Raw genomic sequence first — 25421 nt, forward strand, 5'->3', positions numbered from 1 at the left:
AATAGTATCTGATGCACATTTCCTGAGTTGTTTTACAGATGCTAAAATCTCCACCAAATGGAAGAATTTAACTGCTTGATGTCCATGAGTGCATAGCCCCCAGGCCTACTGAAGCCTAAAGGTTGATAATGTCCCTGTGACCCAGCCCCGTTACCTCACCTTCAACCAATCAGAGAACTGTGCACAGGCTGATCACATACGCTGGGATGCCCTTCCCTCACCTGGGCTTTAAAAATGCTTTGCTGAAACCCATTGGAGAGTTTGGGATTTTAGAGCATGAGCAACCCATCCTCCTTGTATTGGTGCCTTTATAATAAATGCTGCACTTTCCTTCACCACAACTGCAGCCTCAGTAGATTGGCTTTACTGTGCATGGGTGAGCGGACCCAAGTTTGGTTCAGTAACACTTGGGCCACAAAACTGAACTGGGAGCAGCAAAAGACATAAGAGAGTCACCAGAAGCACATATCCTACTTTGAGAACCTCAGCATTTCATTCATGCATTCATGCAGCATTTATGAAGCACCTAGACACATTCTAGGCATTGGAATAAGATAGTGAACCTGAGTAGATGAGGTCCCTTGTCCCATGTAGTTTAAATTCTAATGAAAAAAGACGAAAACAAGAAAGTTAATGAAAAATAAATACAGATGTTAATTTTCAGAGACTAAAGGAAATGAAACAGGGTAATGGGATGAAGTGGCATTGGGCAAAGAGACAATTTCCAATACGGTGGTCAGGGAAGCCTCTGGGGCCTGAATAACGAGAAGGAAGCAAGCAGTCAACTGAAGCCCGGGGAGAGCATTTTAGGTGAAGAAAACAACAAAGCCAAGGAATATTTGAGGACCACAAAAACGAGTAGCGCAGCTAGTAAGGTGATAATTGTTGGGGCTACAGAGGGGCCAAAGGCCGGATCATCTGAGCCTTGCAGACCACAGAAAGAGTTGGATTTTTATTCTAGGTGGAATGAGAAGGCTTTGGAGGGTTTTAATCAGGAGAGTAATATGATCTGATTTGTTTTAAACTGTGAAAGGCCTTTTTGTGGAGAGTGGACTCCAGGAGAGCAGGAGTGGAAGCTACTAGTAGGGAGACTAGTTAGGCCAGAGCAGTGAGCTCAGAGGGGAGATGTTGGTGGTTAGGACCAGGGTGGTGGGCGGTGGGGACAGTGAGATGAGAGGGGACAGGACCTGCTGAAGTTCCTTTATTGAGGATGAGTGGAAGAATTGAGGATGACTCAGGATTTTGGCTTGAGCACAGAGCTCCCACTAAGACTGGGGAAGCATGGGAAGATGTTTTAATGGGACATTGAAGGAGAAGTTTGGAGGGGAAGACAATGAGTATCATTTTGGACATGTTAAATTTGAGGTGCTTTACTCTACAACTTGGTTGGACAAACATACACAGGCAAAACAATTCAAATAGTATAGAAGCTTGGTATTCACAAGAGGCCTCGGGTATATAAAATCCCTAACACTTAAGATCCTACAACAAAGGATCCTCAAAGCTCCAAACTCACCATTTACCTAATGATTGCATCTGTGTACTTAACTCCTAAAACCTTATATTCCCCACCTGTAAAACATGGATTAAATATAGCATCAACTTCACAAGGTTGTGGAGAAGATTGAAAAAGATTCTGCACAGGGCTTCCCTGGTGGCGCAGTGGTTGAGAGTCCGCCTGCCGATGCAGGGGACACGGGTTCGTGCCCTGTTCTGGGAGGATCCCACGTGCCGCAGAGCGGCTGGGCCCGTGAGCCATGGCCGCTGGGCCTGTGTGTCCGGAGCCTGTGCTCCGTCCGCAATGGGAGAGGTCACAACAGTGAGAGGCCGGCATACCACAAAAAAATAAATAAAAATAAGAATAAAAAAAGAGATTCTGCACATAGAGTACTTAGCACAGCTCTTGGTATGTGGTAAGCATTCAATAAATAGTTGCTATTGGTAATTGCATTAGTTTCCTAGGGCTGTCAAAACAAGGTACTACCAACTGGGTGGCTTCAAGCAACAGAAATTTATTATCTCACAGTTCTGGAGGCTAGAAGTCTGAAATCAAGGTATCATCAGGGCTATGCTCCCTCTGAAACCTGTAGGGGAGAATCCTTCCTTGCCCCTTTCTAGCTTCTAGTGTTTGCCGGTGATCCTTGGCCGGTAGATGTATCACTCCAGACTCTGCCTCTGTTGTCACTGGCTGTCTTCTTCCTGTGTGTCTCTGTGTCTCCATACAGTGTTCCCTCTGTGGGTCTCTCTCTCCACTTCTTATGCAGACACCAGTCATTGGACTAAGGGCTTACCCTTCTTCAGTACAATCTCATCTTAACTAATCACATCTGCAAGGACCTTACTTTCAAGTAAGGTTACATTCTGAGGTGCTCTGGTTTGGGGAGAGGGACACAATTCAGCCCATAACAGTAGTCTTAATAATACCACAGATAAATTATTTCCTTCTCTGTGTAGAGGGTCCTGCCAAACAGAAACACTTACAACCAATTCTTTCAATTCATGGAATAGTCTTGGTCTCTAATAGAGAACTTGGCGGTATGTGACTGGCATTTTAACAGAGAGTTGAGATGATCTATCTGTACTTAGAATCATGGCATTTTTGGAGTTTGAAATGACCAATAACTTAGTCCGACTCCTTCATTTTGTCATTGGGGAAACCCATGCCTAGAAATGTGATGTGATTGGCAGGGGGCACATATCTGGACAGCAGCCAGGCTGACTCTAGGAAGCTTGTTTTCTTCCTTCTAAGATAACATTTCTCCCATTATACTTATTTGATCCTGCAGTCAAATGGCAATCCAATTGCACTGCCTTCGCCCCTTCCTAATCAAGTTTCCCCCTCCAACCAACCACCTACCTAAAGTCCAAACCTCTCTCTGAGAAGAAACATCACACAAGAAGATCCGGGAATCAGAAGAGGGAAAAGATACCTCCTTCCTTTTCCAGCTGGATTCAGAACACTTATTTTTCACTCCTTGTTTGACTCTGGGGAGGGTAAGCCACAACTGAGAGGCTGTAGCATAGAAAACTCTAAACAAATGTAATAGGTTGTTATGACTTCATCTAGACTTCCTGCAACTCGGGAATGTTATTTCAAGCAACTCATTCTTTAAAAAGCAATTCTAGTGTAACAAAACAGTTGGAGTTAGAATTTTTACCTTTAGAGTAAAGTGATAGCTTAAATGCCATATGAGTTAAGATGCTTTCGGCTGCAAGTAACATGATAGCTGAATCAAAGTGACTGAAGCAGTAAGGGATTTATCTCCCATAATGAGAACATCAGAGCAAGGCAATTCAGGGTTGCTTAACTCAGTAGTTCAACAAGGTCAGGGGGCTTGAAGTGGCTTCTCTGGGTTCCGGCTGGCTTTTTCCTCTGCTCACAAGATGGCTGCCACAGCTTCAAGTCTAACTGTATAATCACGCTCTTTCTGTTTTGTATTTTTGATGCATTGACCTCTTGGACTCTTGCTGACCATAGAGAAACTGCTCCTCCCAGGGCTGGCTAATTTCCTAGAGATAGTAAACTGCTGGCCTCCTTTCATATGCAAACCAACCAATCCAGATCCCATACCTCATACCTCAACCACCTCCTTTATCAGGCTCTCACAGGGCTCTCACTCTGGGCCACCTGCCCTAATCATCCCAGGGCCAGGTACCAGGCAAGTAGGAACATCCCCAATGCCCCAGAGCCAGAAATTATTCACCTAGCTAATCCTAAGCCTGTTTACCCTACCTCACTTGTTCTGCCTGTAGAAACTGCAGTAAACTCTCTTGCTCACATTTCCCCCAGCTCCTTCTCCCTCCAGATTTGCCCCAGTGCTTCACTATGTGCCCCCCCATCTCCTGCCCCCTGCCCCAGTGTGGTGTGGCATGCTGCCTCCTCTTGGAAGCCGTAATTATCGGTGGCAATCGACTCCTGATGTATTGGCTTCACCATACCTGAAAAATAATAAAACTCACATTTTAAAAACAATAATGTCCTCACATGATGAGTTCAAAACATGAAGGGGCTGGGGAAGGAACACCTTCCTTGAGTACCTGGGGAGGGTGAGTATCAGAACCAAATCTGAGTTCCGATGAAGGGCAATTGGGAGGGCCTTGGCTGTTGGGTAGGTCATCCACACTTTCTGTCACAAGCCCTATGAGAATACAAGCAAGAGAAAAGATAAAAATTGGGTGGAACTAATCAAGGAAGGCTTTCTGAGTGCACAAGCTTCCAGTGAGAGCTGGGAGTCCTAGAGGACTTGGCGTGTGTGGTGTGTGGAAGTGAGCAGGCCGTAGAGGCAAAGGAGAAACAGAAAGCAGATGAGTCACCCCTGGCCATGATGGTAAACAGGTGTACTTGACGTGAGGGGAAATGTAGCTTTGGCCACAGACGTCAGTTTGAAGCTCCTGGTCCTTCTTGACTTTAAATCACTTGCCTTTGGCATGGGAGAGGACAGGCATCTCATCAAATGAACCAACCTGGCTGCAAGGAGCAGCCAAATTCATCCCCACTCAGGAGTCCTGGTTAAAGATGCTCCAAGATGTCTGTGACAAGGAACAGCAGGTCATAAGATCTATTTCTGCCTCCTGCCTCTGACTCATGGGATGACTCAAGATGAATCTCTCTCTGCACATCTCTGAGTTCCCGGTCCCCAGCCATGAGCAACCGAAGACCACAGCCATGTTTCCCTCCCGGCAAGGTTGGCTGTCCTTGTAGGGACCCCGCAAAGACTCCCAGACTGCCACCTCTTCCCGCCGCTGACTCTTTTCAGCTTTTCCGGCTCTTTCTCCCCCTCCCAGTTCCCCACTTTATTTTTCCTTTTCTTCTTTTCCAAATAGCACTGCTCCAAAGCACCCAGACACTTGTCCTGGGGACGGCTCTGCCGGCGGCTGCCCCTGAGCTGCAGGAACGGCCCTGAGATTGCTTCTTCCTCTTAAGCGACTCCGTTTGCAGGATAAATAATGTTATTCCGAGGGCGGGCTCCGGTGGGCCGGGGCAGATTTCCATTTTGCAGCAGGTCAGCTTCCATTCCACTAGGGGGCTTTTGAACATTAATAGGCATTTCTCTTCACGTGCCCTTCTCTGTTCTTTACAGAGCACCAGTCCAGGGGGAACTTCCATTGGAATCCTACAGAGAGACGATTACTCTTCTCATTGTTTTCCTTACAAATTAGTTTCTGGATTTAATGGCTCTGGTTGCCGAGCAGACTTAGAAAATTGGGGTGGAGGGAGCGCCCATTATGGGCACCTGGTTATTGGCAGCCTCCGGGAGTGTGGGGCTTGAGATTTAGGTGGAATTAACTCTTGGAGGCTAGGGGTGGGCCTTCTCTTCCCCTGGAAGGAATCATATTTGTCGTTGTTGGATGTTTAGGAAATGTAGAGATTGTAGCATTAGAATACAGTAAATGGAAAGCAAGGATCTCAGCGGGCAGGTGGCGAGGGGTATGTTGCTCAGCTGTGGAAGGATCTGGAGTTAGAAGTGAAGATTGAGCATTACCTCAAGACTGTCTTGTGAATGGCACAGGCGTAAAGGACAAAATTCAGGGATGACTTGCCCAGGGTCATTCCACCAGCAAGTGGTAGGAGTAGGATCCATCTTGGGCTGTGGGAGTCTGGACCTTAGCTCTCAAACCCCGCACTGAACTTGTACGAGGAGATGGAAGCAAAATGGTTGCAACCCCCGTGCTTGGGGTCTTCCCAGCCTCGGATGCCTTTGGTAAAGAACTGCTTCAACTGCCATCAGAAATGTGACTCTACAGCCTGGCAAAGACTGGTCAGGAAAAGGAGAATCCATACTCAGTGGTCATCTGACACCCCAGGCAACAGGTCTGATTACCCAGGCAGAGAGGATGACCAGATGGCAGGTAGTTCCTCTGCCACTTGGAGATTTGGAGGGACCTGTTGCATGGATTACAGGGCCAGACCTAAGCTGGTGATGGTGATGCCAGTCTGCCACATCACATGGCAGCTAATGGGACAGCTGTGATAGTGGCCCAGGGCAGCAGAGGTCACAGGAGAGCTGAGCTCACCTTAGCACCCATCTGTCTATGTACTAAGTCAGCGCTCTACAGGCAGCTGCGTGTGGCAGAAACAGGCCAGGGCCGAAGAGGCAGGCCTTCCAGAGACCAGAGCCACAGAGGCCTGGAGGAGAGCAGTGAGGGGCCTCTGTTCATTCATTCACTCAGTCAAAAATGTTCATTGAGCAAGTACTATGAGCCAGGAACTGTGGTCGGTGGTAAAGATTCAGGACCTGGTTTCTGCCTTCAAGGTTTTAACAGTACAGATGGACAAACAAGCAAAATTCAACTGAGTGTGAAAAAATGGGAGCTTGAAGAATATGCTCCCGAAGAGGTGGTATTCAAGCTGACACCTGAAGGTGGGCAGGAGTGAGGCAGGCCTGGGGTGCAGGGTGGGGTGAGGTGGGGGCAGAGGCGGGGGAGGCAAACTTCCCAGATGGAGTAAACAGCACGTGTCAAGGTCCACAGGTGAGACAGAACTTGGACAACCTAGTAATCTCTGGTTGAAAACTGATGTCAGGAGAGCTGAGTCAAAGCAATATCATGAATGGTCTTGTAGACTTTGTCAGAGTGTGGACTTGATCCTGGGGCCATGAAGAGACTTTGAAGCATCTCCAGAAAAGGAGCAGGGAGATCAGATCTGTACTTAGCAAGGTCACTCTAGTGATGGTGTGGAGGGGTAGTTTGGAGGGAGACCAGTTAGGGGGCTACTGAAGTTTTCCAAGCAAGAGATGATGGTGTTGTGACCCTCAGGTCTGTGTAGGACACCCCGAAACCAGGGGAGAAAATATCTGTGGGTGTGGTTCTGCTTTCTTTTCCTGGTGTCCAGGGATCAGGACACAGTCCACAAGTGCCAACATGGGCAGCTGCAGAGTTTACCAGCAGAACAGCTCAAGGTGCCCAGAGTGAGTGAGGAGATTTGAAAGAAGGTTCTGGAAGAGACCAAAAATTCCATCACATGTAGAAGAGGTATCAAAACAGGTATTCTTGAGCTAAAGCTAATTAGCTTAGTCTGCCATCCAACAAATCACGAAGGGCAGACCAATCCGCAGGATGAGGACTGACTCCCCTGTGGGACCATCTAAGGGTAGGAGGGGTCTGAGAGCCGTGGAACTGACGGTGTGGTGGTTTCGGGGAATCCCAGGGAAAATAACCTCTCTCTCTTCTATGTGAGGATATAGTGAAAAGGTGGCCATCTGTAAGCCAGGCAGAGAGATCTCATTAGGAACTGAGTCAGCTGTCACCTTGATCTTGGACTTCCTAGCTTCAAGAAGTATGAGAAATAAATTTCTATTTTTCAAGCCACCCATTCTATGATACTTTGTTATAAGAGCCTGAGTTGACTAAGACAGGATGGGTGTCTGTTCTTGGTCCAATCAGCTGGGGCACAGGGAGGCAGGCAGAGCTGTGAAGTACAAAAGAGCCCCCAGAGTCCGATGGCAGGAAAACTCGGGAGGACCGATGTCAGGGGAAAGGTTTTGGATCTCGTAGCAGACAGCATTTGGTGCCTTGCCTCACGTCCCCTTGGGCCACTTCTGATTTCAGTTGCTGCAGGGGTGGGTGGTTCTGAAACCAAGCTCCTTCTTGGGTGGGACTTAAACCCACCTGTACCTCAGATTGGGACTTGAACTCACAATCCCTGACTTAGGAGGGGACTTGAACTCACTGTCTTTTAATTGAAACTGCTCAGGACTTACTGGCGTCAGGACTTACTGAAGCTCAGGTCCTTTTGCCTTGGCACAGAAAGAATTCAACGAGAGGCAAAGTGGCAGGCAGAGAGTTTATTAGCATAGGACGCTTATGAGAGAAAGAAGTGTGCTGGCAAGGGAGTGCAGCGGCCCCGAGAACAAAGAGTTCTACATTTTTACAATCAAAGAAGAAGTGGGGAGGGGAGAAGACCACCTTCTTCCTCATTCTTGAGCAGACATCAAGGCTTACATCATCAGTTCCTCCTTTGGCCCTATGTGGTTTAACTCAGACGGTCATGGGGCTATTTAAATCATATGTATATTAGCAAAAGGGTGGTAACATATACTAAAATATGGTAATTCATCTCAGGTTTCCCTATAATGTCCCCTTTCACCTAGTTTCTTTCCCATTTCTGTCTTGGCTATGTGCAGAAATGTTGCTCTTCAGGGACTATGAACTCCCTGGCTTCATGTAACAAGATTCAGACCCCATATCTATTGTCTTGTGTTTTAACTCTCAGGGTTTGTGGCTTGAGTGTATCCGGCACTTGGATGCACCTGGCCTTCCTTCAAGGCAGTGTAGATTGTTGCTAGGTTACTGGATTCTTTTCTTGAGTCGTCATTAGCTTACAACAGTCTCCCAAACTCCCTTAAAATTCCCTTTCTGTCCTCAATCCCCTAGTGGGATTTCTAAACTGACTATTTCATTATCCTACTCTATTCCTATCAGTTCTGTGCAAGCTCAGGCTCATGGCTCCCTGATGGGTTCCACCCAGGCCTGCTCTACCTGCTGCCTCTGAGTAATTCTGAGGCCACAGGAGCTGCTCCACCTGGGGAGGGATGGGTGGTGAATACACTTCGGGACAACCTCATGCAGTGGTGGGGCTAGAGCCCAGGTGGATAAGTGTTCTAGCCTCCTGTCTTTTAGGTGGGGTCTCTGCAGAACTGAGCCCCGTAGGCTTCAGCCGTGGTGTCCCTATCATACCACACATTGGTTTGTTCCCTTTGTCTCTTTCTTCCTGCTCCCTCACTCCTTCTTTCTGGACAATTTTATAAACTATCTGAACCCAAGCCTCAGTCTTCAACTCTGTTCTCAGAGAACCCAGCTGAGATTTATTCTGGAGGCAATAGGGAGCCCTCGATGCGTTTTTTTCTCTTCTGATAGCAATCCTGTGATGAACTCTAGGCACTCTGCTGGGCAGGGAGAATACAAATATAATATGTCACAGTCCTTGAACTTGAGGAGCTTATGAACTCCTCTTCCTTCTGTAAACTTTTCAGTGTTTTTATTTCCATGATCTCACTTGGCCCTCTCAGCAACCTTTCCAGCAAAGTTGTGCAAGCACCATTATTCCCACCTGATAGAAAAAGCAAAAGGAGACATAGAAAGGTTAAAGCAGTTTACAAGGTCACACAGCTAGCGAGTAGCTTTTTAAGCAATTAAAATTTTTGGCTGGGTATATAAATGATCATAGTTACTCTGAGAAAATAACATTAAAAGTGACACACTTGCTGTAATTTAATTATTTGCTTGCCTTCATTATATTTTCTCCGGGTTCTCTGTTTCTCCTCCACTTTCCAAATATTGTACTGGCTTTTAATCAGTGCTATATAATTTCTTCTGTGAAAGTAGGTCAACGTACAACGTGTTAATATAACTTTCCTTTTACTGTTTAAACAACCTTTTAGTAAAACTGAAACAAAAGAAGAAAAAAAAAACCTTTGACTGCCATTGCATAATTTTAAGCAGAACAACAAGATTGGATTTGCATTTTAGAGAGACGAATATGAGGGCAGGATGGAGGAGAGACTGGAAGGGCAGGATTCTACATTCCCTCCCCTGGTGGTTCTATCCCTTTCCATGGCTTTAAATAACATCTTTATGCTGATGACTCATACATTTTTATCTCCAGCCCCGACTTCTCTTCTGAGTTCCAGATTGGCATACCCAGCCCTCTAACTGACATCTCTACTTGGATGTCTCACAGGCACTCAAACTTAACATGTCCAGAATGAAACTCTTAGATTTCCACTTTTTCCCTCAAACTGTCCCTCTTCCAGCATTTCCTACTTGGTTAGTGGCCCCAGCTGTTCAAGCCAGAAACCTGAAAGTCCTCCTGATTCCCCTTCTCCCTCGTCTTCTGTAACCAGTCAATTAGCAACTCTGGCAATTTACGTATTTTCCAAATATGTCTCGGATCCATATAATTCTCCCCATCCTGGACTCTTGCCTGGACTATGGTTGTAGCCTCCTAAGAGTTCTCTCTCTTTCCACTCTTTTTCCTATTGAGACAGGGGTCGGGGTGGGGGCAGGGAGGGGAAAGTTTTCCTTCTCATTGGTTTCATGTTTCCATGTGGTGGCACCTTCATTAGATGAACAGTCCTGGCCTCTCTCAGGGATCTGAGTTGTGAGTTATTCCACTTGCATGGCTTAGCTTTCTGGCAGAATAATCTGCCTGCCTCAGAGTGGCTGTATTGGTTTTCTAATGCTGAGTAAGAAATGACCACAAACTTAGCAGCTTAAAATAACACACATGTATTATGGCTGTTCCAATTAATTTCCTTTCCATTTAAAGCATTTTGGATTTTCTTTCACTTGTAGCATTGACATCAACTTTTTCAGGGGCCATCTTGGTGGAAGTGTTGGGTGTCCACTGGATAACATACATGGGTCAGAAACTCAGGACGGTCTGAGCTAGAGACAGAGACTTAGGCGCCAACGGCATGTGGGTAGGAGTTGAAGCCAGTGAAGTGGATGTGCACCTAGGAAGGGGGTGCACCCAGGAAGAATGACACAGTGACAGGAGGAAAAAGTGACAGAGTGAGTCTGAGGAACACCAGCACTTATGAGCTGGGTGAGTAAGAAGAACCTGTGGAGGAGAATAAGAAGAGAATAAGAAGCGCCAGCCATAGAGAATAAGAAGCGCCAGCCATAGGAGGAAAACCAGTGGCAGGTGAGGAGGGTGGAGGATTAGGGAGATCAGGTGAGGAGAAAGTATCTGGCAAGACAACAGCCTCAGATGCTGGAAAGATTTCAGGGAGGCTAAGAATGGAAAAGAGTCCACGTACTTAGCAACTAGGATGTTGCAGGAGATTTGGGCAAAGATAATTTCAGTGGAATGTGAAGGCAGAGGGTCAAGGGGAGGAAAGCAGTAGAGGCAGTCAAGGTAGACCTATTTCGCCAAAAGTTTGTTCGTGAAGTAAAGGAGGGGGCTGGTAAGAGGCTCGCAGGAGTTGTTTCGAAGTCACACACCTTTGGATCTGACTTTCCGGTGCTCCCAAGATAGTATGAGTTACCTAATCATATCTGATCATATTTTTTTCTAGTTAACTACTAGGGTGGGTTCTGCTACCTAAAATTAAGAATACTTGATGAAACAGTAGGCTTGAGGAAAATGCCGAAGGTCTGAAGTAGTAATCACGGAGGAAGGGAGAGGGCTTTGAAAAAATATAGCAGTGGAAGATACATAAGCACGGTTTGCTGTTGAAGGGACAGAACCAATATGGAGAGGAGGCTGAAGATAAAGGGCTGAGAAGGACTGGCTGATGGAAAGATGTTTTTGAGGGGGAGGAGGAAAGAGAAGTGGGACCTGAGGTGGAAGTGGCAGGGCTGGCCTGGACGGCGGAGGAAGGTCACTTTCACTGACCCAGAGAGAAGGCAGCAAGGATGGATGCAAAGGAAGGTAAGCTGCCTGGCTGTTGTGCGGGGGTGGAGGAAGTCAGTACCGACTCTCCCTTGAGGAGGAAGTAAGGTGGTTGCTGAATGGAGAGAGAAAAGTGGTGACGCAGGGCGTGGAGTACACATCTGTCATGTTACGGTTCCCGGGTCCCTTTTTAAAATTTTCTTTTTTCTTTTGAAACAATTTCACACTTACAGGAGATTTGCAAGCACAGTTTGACGAACTTTTTTTCTGATTCATTTGAGAGGAAGTTGCCAACATGGTACCTTATTACCCTCCAATCCTTTACTGCGTATTTTCTATGAAAAAGAATATTCTCCCGCATAACCAAAACGTAACCCTTCAAAACAGAGAAATACAGGCAGATACATTACTACCATCTAATTCTTAGACCCTATTCCAGTTTCACTGATTGTTCCATTAGTGTTTATTAGAGCAAAAGGATTCAAATGAGGGTCCCATGTTGTGTTATTTTTCATGCCTCTTTAGTCTATTTTTTTTTTTTTTTGATGGGTAAGAAGTGGATTTATTTAGAGAGAAACACACTCCACAGACAGAGTGTGGGCCATCTCAGAAGGTGAGAAAGGCCTCTTTAGTCTATTTTTAATCTGGAAGACTTTCTTCAATCTTTCCTTGATTTTCATGATCTTAGCACTTTTGAAGATCACAGGCCAGTTATTTTATAGACCGTTCTTCAACTGGGTTTGTCTGCTGTTTCTTCATGATTGTATTTAGGTTATGAACCTTTGGTACATATAACACAGGAGTGATATTCTTTATTTTCATTGCATCTTACCAGGTGGCACAGGAGTTCTATTTGTTCCGCTGCTGATGGCATTAACTTTGATCACTTAATTTAAGGTGATGTTTACCAGCCCTCTCCACTATAAAGTTATTCTTTTTTTTTTTTTTTTTTTTTTGCGGTATGCGGGCCTCTCACTGCTGTGGCCTCTCCCGTTGCGGAGCACAGGCTCCGGACGCGCAGGCCCAACGGCCATGGCTCACGGGCCCAGCTGCTCTGCGATACGTGGGATCCTCCCGGACCGGGGCACGAACCCGCGTCCCCTGCATCGGCAGGCGGACTCTCAATCACTGCGCCACCAGGGAAGCCCTAAAGTTATTCTTTATTACTTTTGTAACTAATATTTTGTGAAGAGGTACCCAGAGACTATGTAAATATCTCCTTCCTTACCAAACTGCCAATTTATTCTTATTTTTATATCAGTAGTGACTCATTGTTTTCTATATTATTCAAAGGGTTATAATGTGTTACTATGATGATATTTCCCCCCCTGATTTTGTCATTGTGATCCCCTTTAAACTGACTTCTCTGACTTTTTTAGACACATTTCCATCATTCCTTGAGCACTTCCTTACTTTTTGGAAAAACAAGATGTTCGAGGCTCAACTTATAGTTTCACTTCCAATTCTGTGCTACGGATTGAATTGTGTCCCAAAATTCATATGTGGAAGCCCAAAGCCTGAAAGTGACTATATTTGGAGATAGGATCTATGAGGAAGTAATTAAGGTTAAATGACATCATCAAAGTGGGGTCTTTTATTTATTTTTTTTATTTTTGCAGTACGCGGGCCTCTCACTGTTGTGGCCTCTCCCGTTGCGGAGCACAGGCTCCGGACGCGCAGGCTCAGCTGCCACGGCTCACGGGCCCAGCCACTCCGCGGCATGTGGGATCTTTCCGGACCGGGGCACGAACCCGTGTCCCCTGCATAGGCAGGCGGACTCTCAACCACTGTGCCACCAGGGAAGCCCCAAAGTGGGGGTCTTGATCTGATATGATCAGTGTTCTTACAAGAAGAGACACCAGAGAGCTTCCTTTCTCTCTGTGGGCCATGTGAGGACACAGTGAGAAGACAGCCTTCTGCAAATCAAGAAAAGAGACTTCACCAGAAACCGAAACAGCTGCACCTTGATCTTGGACTTCTAGCCTCCAGAACTGTAAGAAAATACACTTCTGTTGTTTAAGCCACCCAGTCTGTGATATTTTGTTATGGCAGCCCAGGCAGACTAAGAGATCATGGAATTAGCTGTTTCTCTAAGAAGCTCTAGTTCTCTCACTTGAGAATGGTATTTAGAAGTTACCATCTGGGTGCTACAGGTGCTTATTACACTGGAGGTGTCACTGTTCTCTCAGGACACAGGGCTGGAAAATACACATATGAGCTCACATGCATGTGTGTGTGTGTGTGTGTGTGTGTGTGTGTGTGTGTGTGTGTACACAAATTTACATATGTATTTATTTCTCTATTTATATTGAAAACCATGAATTCACACCAATACCTCCATTTCAATTCTCAAACCACAGTGTTTATTCTAGTTTTCTCCCTTTCCACCTCCAATAGTAAGAAACCTAGCTCCATTATGCTTAATATTAATTTGCTTATTTGGTCAATTTCCTTATATGTAGCCAGTCTCCTGTTGCTTCCCCCTGCACAGCAAGTATCCCTTCCTCACCCTTTCTGGGCTCTGATACTAGTGCTGAGTCACTGCAACTGCCCCCTGTGCAGATGTCCTCTTCAGCCTTCCTGGGCTCTAAAACTGCACACTGGGCCACCCCCTATATCCAAGCCCTCCTCATTCCTCTCAAGCTCAAATACTCTTGCTGGGATGACCCCACCCCTATGTGAATATCCTTCTCACTCTTCTCAGCTCAAACACTCTGCCCCAGGTCACTGTCTTATGCAAAAGCCCCCTTTATCCTGCTCAGGTTTTGACACTCTGTACTGGGTTGTACCCCACATGCTTGCCATCCTCACCCTCTTGGACTCTGACACCCTCTCCTGCATGGACACCTCCTTCCTTACCCTGCTCAGGCTCCATTATCCTGTGTTACTCACCCTCCCGTGCTAATGTTCTCCTTACCCCACTCAGGCCCTTATACTCTACACTGGACGCCTACTTCCTACCCAGTGTAGACAACTTCACCTTAATTAGGCTCTGACATCCCACTCTGAGACACCACTACTTCGCCTCCTCTAGTGTAGATGCCAAATTTTTCTGGCCCATCTAATGGCTTTGGATTGAGTTGTTCTGGAGGGAAGAGGAGTGGAAAGAGAAAAAAGAATCCCTTGTCAGTGGATGTGATTGTATGTCTGTGGGAATAAACCAAGAGGTTGTCTATAATGTGGGAATGAAGAATTTGGGAACACCCCAAACTCTACTCAGGGTGTTATGGGAGGAATCCTAGGGAAGTAGGATTAAAATGTGACTGTAATTTAGTGGATAGTAATCCAGTGATGAGGTTCTAATCATTGCACCCATTTTAAGAAAAGTCTGTGTACACTGAAGGGGATTGGTCAGGCTCAAACCTGAATACTGCTGGCCACTTTTGGGTGGTCTCTGTGCACAGCAAAACTTCCTAAAAATCCTCATATCTCCCCACTCATTATGGCAGCTGTTCTTTGCAAAGCTCTTCTCACTATCCTTCCAGAATCTTCCAACCCATCTGGCTTCTCCTCAATTCTTCTCTTTTCCAACCCCCTTCCTCTTGCCTTCTGAGTCTCTCTCTCTCTCTCTTTTTTTTTTTTTTCTGGTGCCATGCCTCTTGTAACATAAATCTGATTAGTTTTTAACCTTCTCCATTCCACCCATACCCTAAAAAAAGGTAGAGGAATTTTCCTTAGAATGTAGAGGGAGGAGGAATGATTGTGAATTCACTAATATTTATGTCCTTATCTAAAATATGATGACTTTATTAATTAAGGTTTTTTGGATAAAAGTAACCAAAACCAACTCAAGCCAGCTTAAGTCAAAAAGAGAACTTATTACATGCATTCATGGAATCAAAAGAGGAGTTGACTCATGAGGTTCCTGAAGAGGTAGGGGCTTAAGGTCAGATATTTGTGGTTCTTCCTCCACTGTGACTCACTGAAGAGGAGAAAAACCATGAAACCTTTCAATTATTCCCAATTTCAAGAGGATAAAAGTATTACATGAATTATTACTGCACTAATAAAATTGCAGGGGGGAAAAATGCATGCATATGCATATATAGGGGCAGGACAATGTTAATTGAATTATAATGCATAGTTTTAAGGCCTAATTATTGAAAAATGATAGGTCTAAAAGATCACTACACAACAACCACAACAAACTAAACTGATATTTATAAAGCTAAACAATCAAGAAGCCAAATCTACAGTAATTTATAATGAATGTAATTTATAATTAATGATCTATATAATTAAGCTATCAAAACCCACAGTCAATTCAAAATAACACTGATGAGGCACTGACAATGAAATGTCATTACCCCACATTGCAGGAATTCCAGCTCTCTGTGAGACTGTGCTGAGAGCATCTCCTCATTGCCAACTTGGCCCGGCAGACAGCTTCCTCAGCAGAACATCAATTTAGAGTTCTCTTTTATAACAGTCACTTTAGTTTGTGGACCCTACATTTTAGTGATCCACAATGACCCATTCAGTAGAGTATTAGAAAATAGTCACTCATTATATATAAAATTTATGGCATTATATAGAAATGTCATTTGCACAGAAGAATAGAAGCAAGGCATTGCATTTGGGGAAGGTTTGAGGCTCACCACATACTTTGGGAGTCACTGCTCTGGAAATCTACCATGATTTCCAGCAACTAACAGCTCACTCATCTTCCTCGGATCAAACTCTCCAAATCCCAAGGCAGAGATTGCAATTGACCCAGATTGAGCCAGTTTGAGCCCGTTGTCCATCCTGGACCAGTTATCCATGAGGTTGGAATTGGGGGGGCAGGAGGAGGGGGAACAGGACCTCTTTATGGGAAGATGTTTCATTTGTCTGCCCTGTGGATGTGGAGGGCAGTTCCCACAGAAGTGGGGCTCCACGGATGATAGCATCCACTAAATAACAATACTGACAATGAATACTGGATTAGGGTCATGAGACTCATACCATATCTTGGAAATCCAGAGGAAATTGGAATCTTTATTTTGTCTCCAGCCTTTGTGTAGCTGGAAGAAGAGTGTAGATTCAGTTCAATCCACGCAACAATGTAAACAATACCTCTGGGGAATAATCTCTCTGTGAAAATCCTCAGTCTCCCAGTTTCTGCAGTCTTTTGTCCACCCACCCCCACCCCACTGCCCCCTTGGAATCATGTGGTGGTGTTCCCTGCTTCCTGAGTCTCCAGGGCTCTATCTCTGTCCCTGGTCCTGGTCACTGTTCGCTCTGCTAAAGCCGGCAGCTAGAGGGATTTGTGATTTGGTCCCTCTCAGCCTAGGCAGAGCCCTACATTACTCCCTGGCTATCTCAGCCTCCCTTAGGGTTCCTGGCTGGGAGGAGGTTCCTCTGAGTTTCCATCGTGTCCCTCACCTGGCTCCCCTACACTGGTGGTCTGTTCATAGTCTTTTCCAGACCCTCATTTTGCCTGACATGGCTACTCGGTCCTCATTGTCTGTGCTTTGCCTCATGAGGTCTTTATGTCCTTAGTGCTTTTCACTTTCTGGGTGTCTGAGAAAGTCAGTCCCAACAGTGGTGTGTGTGTGTGTGTGTGTGTGTGTGTGTGTGTGTGTGTGTATGTGTGGCGGTGTGTGTGTGATGAGATGGGGGAATTTATCTCCTTTCTCTCTCACTTTCTCACCTCCTCTCCCCATAATCCCTCAGGACTGAAGGGAAAGGTTTTCATCACTTTCTCTATGTCATGTCCCTCATCTACCACAGAGAGAGCTTCACAGCTTCACTGGCACTCTAAGAGCTGGTTCCTGATACACTAAAGAGGAAGATAAAGGAATTTTGAAAGTGATACCCTATGTTTATTGAATACTCATTGTATTCCAGACACTTTCTAACTACTTCCATGTATTTCAGAGTTTGTTATCTAAAAGGAATCCAGTTTGTTGAATGTGTGCTTCATGTGTATTAGCTTGTTAAATTCTTATAACAAACTTCTGAAGAAGGTACCATAATTACTCCCATTTTACAGATAAGGAGACCGAGTCATAGAGAAATTCAGTAACTTTCTTAACGTCACACAACTGGCAAATGGTAGAATCTGGACTTGAATTCAGACAGTATGCCTCCGAGTCTGTCATTTTAGCTAATTGACAATTCTAACTCAAGATAACAGCCTGGATCGAAAGATTAGTGTCTTGCTGAGAAACCTCATTTTAAATGTCCATAGCAGAATATTAATTATTTCTTTTTGCATTCTTCTGCAACAATTTAATCTCTCCAGGCAGATGATGCTTGGGGCTAAGTAAAGGGAAAGTCATAACCTCTGAAAGGCAAAAGAGAAAAGCACCTCAATAATTTTTCAAAACACTGACTTCATCATCATCATCATAACAATAATAACAATATAGATGCACAGAAATAGGAATGTAACAGAAGCAATTATGGATGGTGCCAATCTAAGCACTGTTTAGGGAAAGGAGCTCTTGCCCAAGTAGACTAACTGCTAAGATCTTCTTGACAAGGCTACTTCTGATGTCTTGAGAGGTCCTCAAGCTACTTAGCTGAGTGATATGCCCCAAGGTGATGAGATCTCCTAGAACTGCTAGGGATTCACTGCTCACTAAGGACTTTCTGGTCATGTGGACTCTCATGTTTCTCATCCACGGAGAAAAGAGGCACTGGTTAGGTACACTTCAGTCTCTGGCCTGTTTGACAGTTGTGTTTTGTACGGTAATTAAATAGATGGGTATTCTATCCTGGTGAGGTTGGGTAACATAAGCTTCCCCTGGGAGAGATCCTCTATTTGATTATGGAAAAATCAAATTTCTGAGCTGAGAAGGCTGAGGACAAGACATGGAGGTTGGTAAATTAACCAAGATCAGTGCCTTCTCTTGGAACCCGCCTGTGCAGCCAGGCGGGTCACCTTTCCTGTCTCTGAGTCACCTTTCCTTGGGGTCACCTTTCCTGTCTCTGTCTAAGCCTGGGATCTCCGGAAAGAAGAGCCTGAGACAAAGGCTTAAATGTGAGATTTTATTGGCGAGTGGGAACAAGAGAGCATGAGTGAGAATCAGAGGGCATGAAGCAGGGACGGAGAGAGCTAATTCAAAGATGTGTTATCAAGTGGGCTACTTCCTGGTTGCCTGATTTTGTGGGACTGTCTGAGAACACCTGTCCGAAGGAAAGAAAGAGAAAGCACTTCTCCATGGGTTCCCATCCCTCTCTGGTCAGAGGTTTGTCCCTCTACCAATTGGCCAAGTGTTGACTCCCCAGCTCTTTTAGTTTCCCCTCCTTGTAGCTGAGAAGTCCTGGCTGGGGAGCAAGCAGCAGTGACTGTAAGGCTTAACAGCATGGAGGTGGTCCTAGCCCACAGAGGCCTGACTACTGCATAAAGTGAGAGCGGTAAGGCCAAGAGGGTCTGAAGATGTGTGTATGCAGTGCCTCCTTCTTCAAATGGCCACAACCAGCAGGATGATCTCAGGTGGGTCATTTCAGCCCTTCAGGCTTTAATTTCCTCATCTGTGAGGTAGGAGGGCAGGAAGATGGGGCAGTAAACTCAGTCATTAAGGCCCCTTTTGATTTCAACATTCCGCATAGAACAAAACTTCCAAATGGGACCTGAGGAGAAAGGATGGGTCAGGTATCAGACTAGCAGGAAGGAGCAGGTGTCCTGGGGAAGGTGTGACTTGGGAGTCAAGTGAAGGAGGTGCAGCTGAGGTAAAAGATGTGGAAAGGCTTCCATGACATGGGGATAAGGAAAGCTCAGTTTGGGTAGAAGAGTAGGTGATTTGGGGATTGAGTAGAGATGAAGATTTGAAGGTGTGCGGTGTGATGGAAGAAGTAGGTGGGGGTAAACAACAAGGTCCTACTGTATAGCATAGGGAACTATATTCAATATCCTGTGATAAGTCATAAGGGAAAAGAATATGAAAAAGAATGCATCTATATGTATAACTGAATCATTTTACTGCACAGCAGAAATTAACACTTTGTAAATCAAGTATACTTCAATAAAATATATTTTAAAAAAATGTTCTTATTCACCAACTGCAGTGTGAGCTCTAAGTTAGAAGATCAAGTAATAAATTAATCGAGGAAACAAAAAGAGTGGATGGGGGTCCGGGATCTGATTCCAGCTGTGCCTCTGACCAGCTATGACCTTGGGCAAGTCAAGTGCCAGGTCCAAGTTCTTCTTCTGTAAAGTGAAGGAGGTATTTCAGGGCTCTCGGAGGCTTGGGTTTACTCACAGCAGGATGGGTCAGAGTGCAGGGCCTTTACTAGGTGAAACTAGCACCTGGTAGCTGACCCAGCTGTGCGGGAAGAATGTGGCCTTTCTAGCCCCACAGAATAAGGAGTGGACACCCTTACTGATATAGCAGGCAGACATTCAGTCTGAGACCCCTAATGAAATAGCAGGGTTTCTAAATTGTAAAGACCCTAAGGGGAAGCTGGAGTAAGTAACAGGCACCAGAGAGGTGAGTCTGGGATTGGTTCAGCCCAGATATCTGGCTGGGGTCATCACCTGGGCACCATTCTGCTGGGAAGTGGACTTATTTATGCAAGCAGGACAGGCTTTTGTCAGTCTTTCAGGTGGCTACTGTGACAGTGGTGGCAGCTGTATCTCCATCTGGATATACAATGTTAGGGTGACAAAGTATACAGTCTTGTGAGGTTTAAACGCCAGCGGAGGGAGACAGGTAACAAGTGGGCACATTAAGTGCATGACTTATAGGAGCAAAGTAAATTCAGTGGTGGTGATCTTTTCTGCAATGGAAATGTGGGCAGATCTGAGGATTGGTCTGCTCACTCCTGGGTTGTAGACAATCCTTTGGTCACTTTAAGTTGTAAAAACAGCCTCAATTTGAAAACCAGAATGTCTGGTGCAAGATAATGATTAAATGCTCCAATTTCATCCAAAGCTGGCTTCTTGACTCTAGGAAAAAGGAGGGATGTGGCCAGCTTCTGCTTTCTCTTATTACATCATCTTCCCCACCTCACCTTCTCACCTCTTCCTGGCTAGTATTTTGCTCCTTTCTGGGTGGGGACTGTGTATGTCAGGGGGAGAGGAAGTGTGTGTTAAGGGGATGGGGCAGTTCTTACTAGACTGGGAGATTCTGTGTTCTTTGGGTCAGGCAGATGCTTAAAGCTGACTCTTTCTTTGGAGATTACAGTCACTTAAGTTTCTTTGGCCTAGGTAGATGCATCTTCATTGTGAGGGGTTATTTGCTTTTCTTCCTTGGTCCCTAGAAACCTGGTCTTCTCTTCCAGCTTCTTGCTGCTGGGATTACTGCATCCTCTGGGGGCCTCACTGGGCGGAAGAACCCAAGACAACCCTTCTCTGATTTTTCTCACATGTTCACATTGGTCCAAAGGAAATACTCAAGCATCTCATATTCCAACAGGCTCTGGAAGCACAGACTGAACCCAGTACAGCACCCTCCATCCTGTTTTCCCAGGCTGACCACTTTGGTTTTCTCGAGGGGAGTTGGGCACAAGTCCAATATCTAACCTCCTCCTCTCTTGCCAACCTGAGAGAACACACAGTAAGCGCTCCAAGTGGTCCTCTAATGCCCTCTCTCCAGGCTTGGGTGAAGGAGTTGGCTCTCCTAGGACAGAGACAATTCCTTCCAAAAAAATCCTCTATAAATCCCTCCTTCTTCATTTTCTTACCTCTCTGTTTATATATGTGAACTGGCTGAGGGGACCAACAATCATGGAAACATTCTTGACCATTTTCTTTGTAGATTTTGTGTATGGTTATCTAGTTTTGAAATTTCACATCTACTGTTCCTTGGTGTTTTGGTGGAAACTTCCATTTTAATGTCCTATTACACAGGTAAACAAAGAGAAGATAATTTCAGATTTTAATAAGCTGCATGAAGAAATGGAAATGGGGTGATGTGACAGTGGGTGGCCTGGGGGGAAGAAGAGCTAATTTAGAAAGTGTGATCTGGGAAGGCATCTATCTCGGAGGACGTGGCAACCTGAGCTGTGACCTGAAAGACAAGGAGCCAGTTCTGCCAAGATCAGCCAGTCCTGCCGGTGTGTCGGGGGTGAGGGAGGATAAAGTATTTCAGACGGTGGGAAACAGCAGTCACAGAATCCCGGGGGGAACAGGTATGGTGTGATCAAGGAAGGCCACAGGCTGGATTGAATGGAACAAGTGATGAGAGGACATTGGAGAGGCAGGCAGGGACTGGATCATGCAGGACAGTGGGCTTGGTGAGGGTTTTGGATTTGTTCTAACTGCGTGGGGAAGTTGTTGGAGGGTTTTGAGCAGGAAATGACTTGATCTGATTTATATTTTAACCAGATCAATCAATGACACAGAAAGAAAGGAGAGGGAACTATTATAGAAGAAAAGAACCTTAAAGACATAACAAAACACAATGTATAGACCTGCTTTGAATGCTTATCTAAACAGATTGTGAAAAGAGATCTTTGAGACAACCTGGGAAATGTGAATACAGACTTGGTGTCAGATGATATTAATTAATTATTGTTAGTTTTGTTAAGTGGGATAATAGCATGATTCTTAAAAGAAATTCTGTATTAGTTTGAGACGCATAATACACAGGTGTTTATGGGTGATATGCCATGATATCTAAGATTTGCTTTGACATATTACACACACATACACACACAAACTCACAACAAAACAACAGAAAACTGGGGCTTCATTATACGATGTTCTCTACTTAGGTTTTTTTTTTTAGAATTTTTTTTAAATTTATTTATTTTTGACTGCATTGGTCTTCATTGCTGCACAGGCTTTCTCTAGTTGCGGCGAGTGAGGGCTACTCTTCGTTGTGGTGTGCAGGCTTCTCATTGCGGTGGCTTCTCTTGTTGCAGAGCACGGGCTCTAGGCGCACAGGCTTCAGTAGTTGTGGTGTGCGGGCTCAGTAGTTGTGGCCCACAGGCTTAGTTGCTCCGCAGCATGTGGGATCCTCCCAGACCAGGGCTCAAACCTGCATTCCCTGCACTGGCAGGCAGACTCCCAACAACTGAGCCACCAGGGAAGCCCCTCTACTTAGGTATCTTTTTAAAAATGCATATGAGGGCTTCCCTGGTGGCACAGTGGTTGAGAGTCCGCCTGCCGATGCAGGGGTCATGGGTTCGTGGCCCGGTTCGGGAAGATCCCACATGCCGCGGAGCGACTAGGCCCGTGAACCATGGCCCCTGAGCCTGCGCGTCCAGAGCCTGTGCTCCGCGAGGGAGAGGCCACAACAGTGAGAGGCCCGCATACCGCGAAAAAAAAAAATGCATATGATATAACTTACATGTGGAATCTAAAAACTGATACAAAGGAACTTATTTACAAAACAGACTCACAGACATAGAAAACAAATTTATGGCTACCAAAGGGGAAGGGGGCAGGGACAAATTAGGGATTAACAGATACAGACTACTATATATAAAATATGTAAAAAAGGTCCTACTGTATAGCACAGGGCACTATATTCAATATCTTGTAATAACCTATGATGGAGGAGAATCTGAAACAGAATATACATATATCTCTGAATCACTTTGCTGTATACCTGAAACATTGTAAACCAACTATACTTCAAAAAACTTGTGGGGAAATGCATATTAAAAGTTACAAAGAAAAGAATTTGGCTGTTGTGTGGAGAATGGATTGCAGGGGGCAAGAGTGGAAGCAAAGAGACCAGTCAGGAGGCCTTTGCAGTCATCCAAAAAGAGGAGAGACGATGGTGGCTTAGAGTAGCGTGGTAGGGTTGGGGGTAGAGATGGGAATAAAGATAGAGATTTCAGAGGTAAACCCAACAGAGCTTGCAGGTTGGATGTGAAAGATCGGTAGCAGCCTGGGTAAGACTAATAAGAAAGTGACACTGGGGACAATGAGGGAGCTCATTTTTCCACCCCAGGGCTTTCATTCTCAAACTAATCCCTACTAGATTGGGGATGGAGAAATGAGGAACTAAGGCTCTTTCGATTATTCATGTCACAGGTCAGTTTTATGTCCTTGGCTTTGGGGTTGGGCTGAGCCCAAGTTAGCAATACTTGGCTAGTAGGGAGCTAGCAGAGAGGCAGGGAGAACTGGAAGACTGACTGAAAAGTTTGGAATAGCTGCAAATTCTATAATTCTACAAGGTAATTGGAAGAATCACTTCCCATTAGGAGTTGTGGTTCTAAACTTCCGGGAAAATCCTTGGTTTATCTTCTCCTGGATGAAATGGTTTTTTCCATACTAGGCCATTCCATAATGCATTTCAGCAGTGGAACCCAGAAACACAGACCTCAGATTTACTCGTGGTGAGATCAACTGTGCAAACACCTGTTTAGCCGCTAGAACCACTGGGTCAGCATTTAGGGAGCTTTAATACAGCCACAAGTACTGGTGTCCTTAAAGGGACTCCTGACTGCCTGTGATCTGCTCAGAGGCAAAGCTATTTGTTGGTAGCTCTCTGTTTTTGGTGTCACCATTTTCTTTTTCCTTTCTGTACAACTGGTAAGACAAATGGAGATGTGCGTCTGTCACTGTGGATCTATCAATGGCTTGGATTTTCTGGATATAATCTTGTTTAATGGAGCCAGGTCTTTTTCTGCCTGAGGTTTTTTTCCCTATGTGTAAAGCATTTTTCTGTTGTTGTTGTCGCTAAAGTGCTCTGATGTCCTGGCACTAAAACACAAAACACACACACACACACACACACACACACACACACACACACACACACACACACACAGTGCTTTTATTGCTCATCAAGAATGGAGGCTCTGAACGGTGCTTGGAGTGCAGTTGGGACAGTAGTGTGTGAGATGAGCAGACCTTATCCCTCATGGGCGGCTGCTGCTTAGCCTGATTTGTGTTCTGTCATCCTCCCTGATCCTGTCTTCTCGGTCTACCCTGTCATGTTGTTCTCTAGAAAATCAGGTCACCCTGTACCTAACTTTCCCCTGGTGAATGATTTTTAGCCACTTATTGGGCTTGTTGTGCTGTATCTAATCCTTGCTCAGCCCAGCCATGTGTGCTGCCATTAGAGAACACTACAAATCATCACTTAAGGACCATCATATCCACTCTAATGGTTAGAACACAAGGTCGCCCTCTCCCTTGTGTCCAAGCGGCAGTTGTAAGCTCTTGGAATAGGTCTGTCATTGTCTTCTTAACAAATACAGTGTCTTCTGAGTTGGGGGTCTCAAATCTCACTCCTCAGAGCATAGTTTTCTTTATTTTTAAAAATTAATTAATTAATTTTAATTTTTGGCTGAGTTGGGTCTTCGTTGCTGCACATGGGCTTTCTCTTTGATGCGGTGCGCGGGCTTCTCATTGCGGTGGCTTCTCTTGTTGCGAAGCACAGGCTCTAGGGACGTGGGCTTCAGTAGCTGTGGCACACGGACTCAGTAGTTGTGGCACATGGGCTTAGTTGCTCTGTGGCATGTGGGATCTTCCTTGACCAGGGCTCGAACCTGTGTCCCCTGCATTGGTAGGTGGATTCTTAACCACTGCGCCACCGGGGAAGCCCCAGCATAGTTTTCTTTGGAACATGCTCATTCATGTGCTTTCTCTGCTACCAGAGTTTGGCACCTGCTCCCCAGCTGTCACTTATGGATTTCCCCAGTAGGAACCATCCCTAAGCACTTGCCATCAGGCAAGTCACTTAGTGTATTCGACTCATATGTGCTCCTTAGGTAAATAAGAGTAACATTCCTCCTGTCCTTCTTTCTTGGCATTGTGCCAGGGCTGGGGGCGGGGGTGTGTGTGTGTGCTGGGATTATCCAATGAGACACAACTTGTGAATATCCTTTACAAACTATAAGATGCTGCATGGAATTTAGCAGTCATTGTAATAACCAAGAAGCATCTCTAGGAGGTGGGAGGTATATATACAGCAGTAGCTAAGCGTGTATTTTTTATTCAACAAACCTGTATTGAGCATGTGCCAAGCACCGTGATCAATAAGACACAGTCCCTGCATTAGGAACTTAAAGTCTTGTGTTATGGACAGACAAGAAAACAGATGCTTACAATTCAGAGAGATAAGAACTATGGTAATGCTAAGTCCCGTATGGGAGTGCGCAGAAAACACATCTACCCTAGACTAAGAGACCTCCGAGAAGACCTCCTGGAAGAGGTGTGGGGCATGAGCAAAGCTGAGCCAAAAGAGACTGGAAGATA

The 25421-nt window shown here is 45.3% G+C and overlaps 1 protein-coding gene across 1 annotated transcript in view; it reads right to left on the reverse strand.

Annotated features, from left to right (window-relative positions):
• Positions 1–8988: 8988 nt before the first annotated feature.
• The window catches only part of SYT6 (synaptotagmin 6), a 96021-nt gene continuing 79588 nt past the window's right edge, over positions 8989–25421 (reverse strand). The window contains exon 7 of the mRNA XM_067042255.1: positions 8989–9049. Coding sequence (XP_066898356.1) covers positions 9005–9049 — 45 coding nt within the window. The 3' untranslated portion in view covers positions 8989–9004. The remainder of the gene's footprint in view (positions 9050–25421) is intronic.

This window comes from Kogia breviceps, chromosome 1 (assembly GCF_026419965.1).
Source record: "Kogia breviceps isolate mKogBre1 chromosome 1, mKogBre1 haplotype 1, whole genome shotgun sequence".
Classification (NCBI taxonomy): domain Eukaryota; kingdom Metazoa; phylum Chordata; class Mammalia; order Artiodactyla; family Physeteridae; genus Kogia; species Kogia breviceps.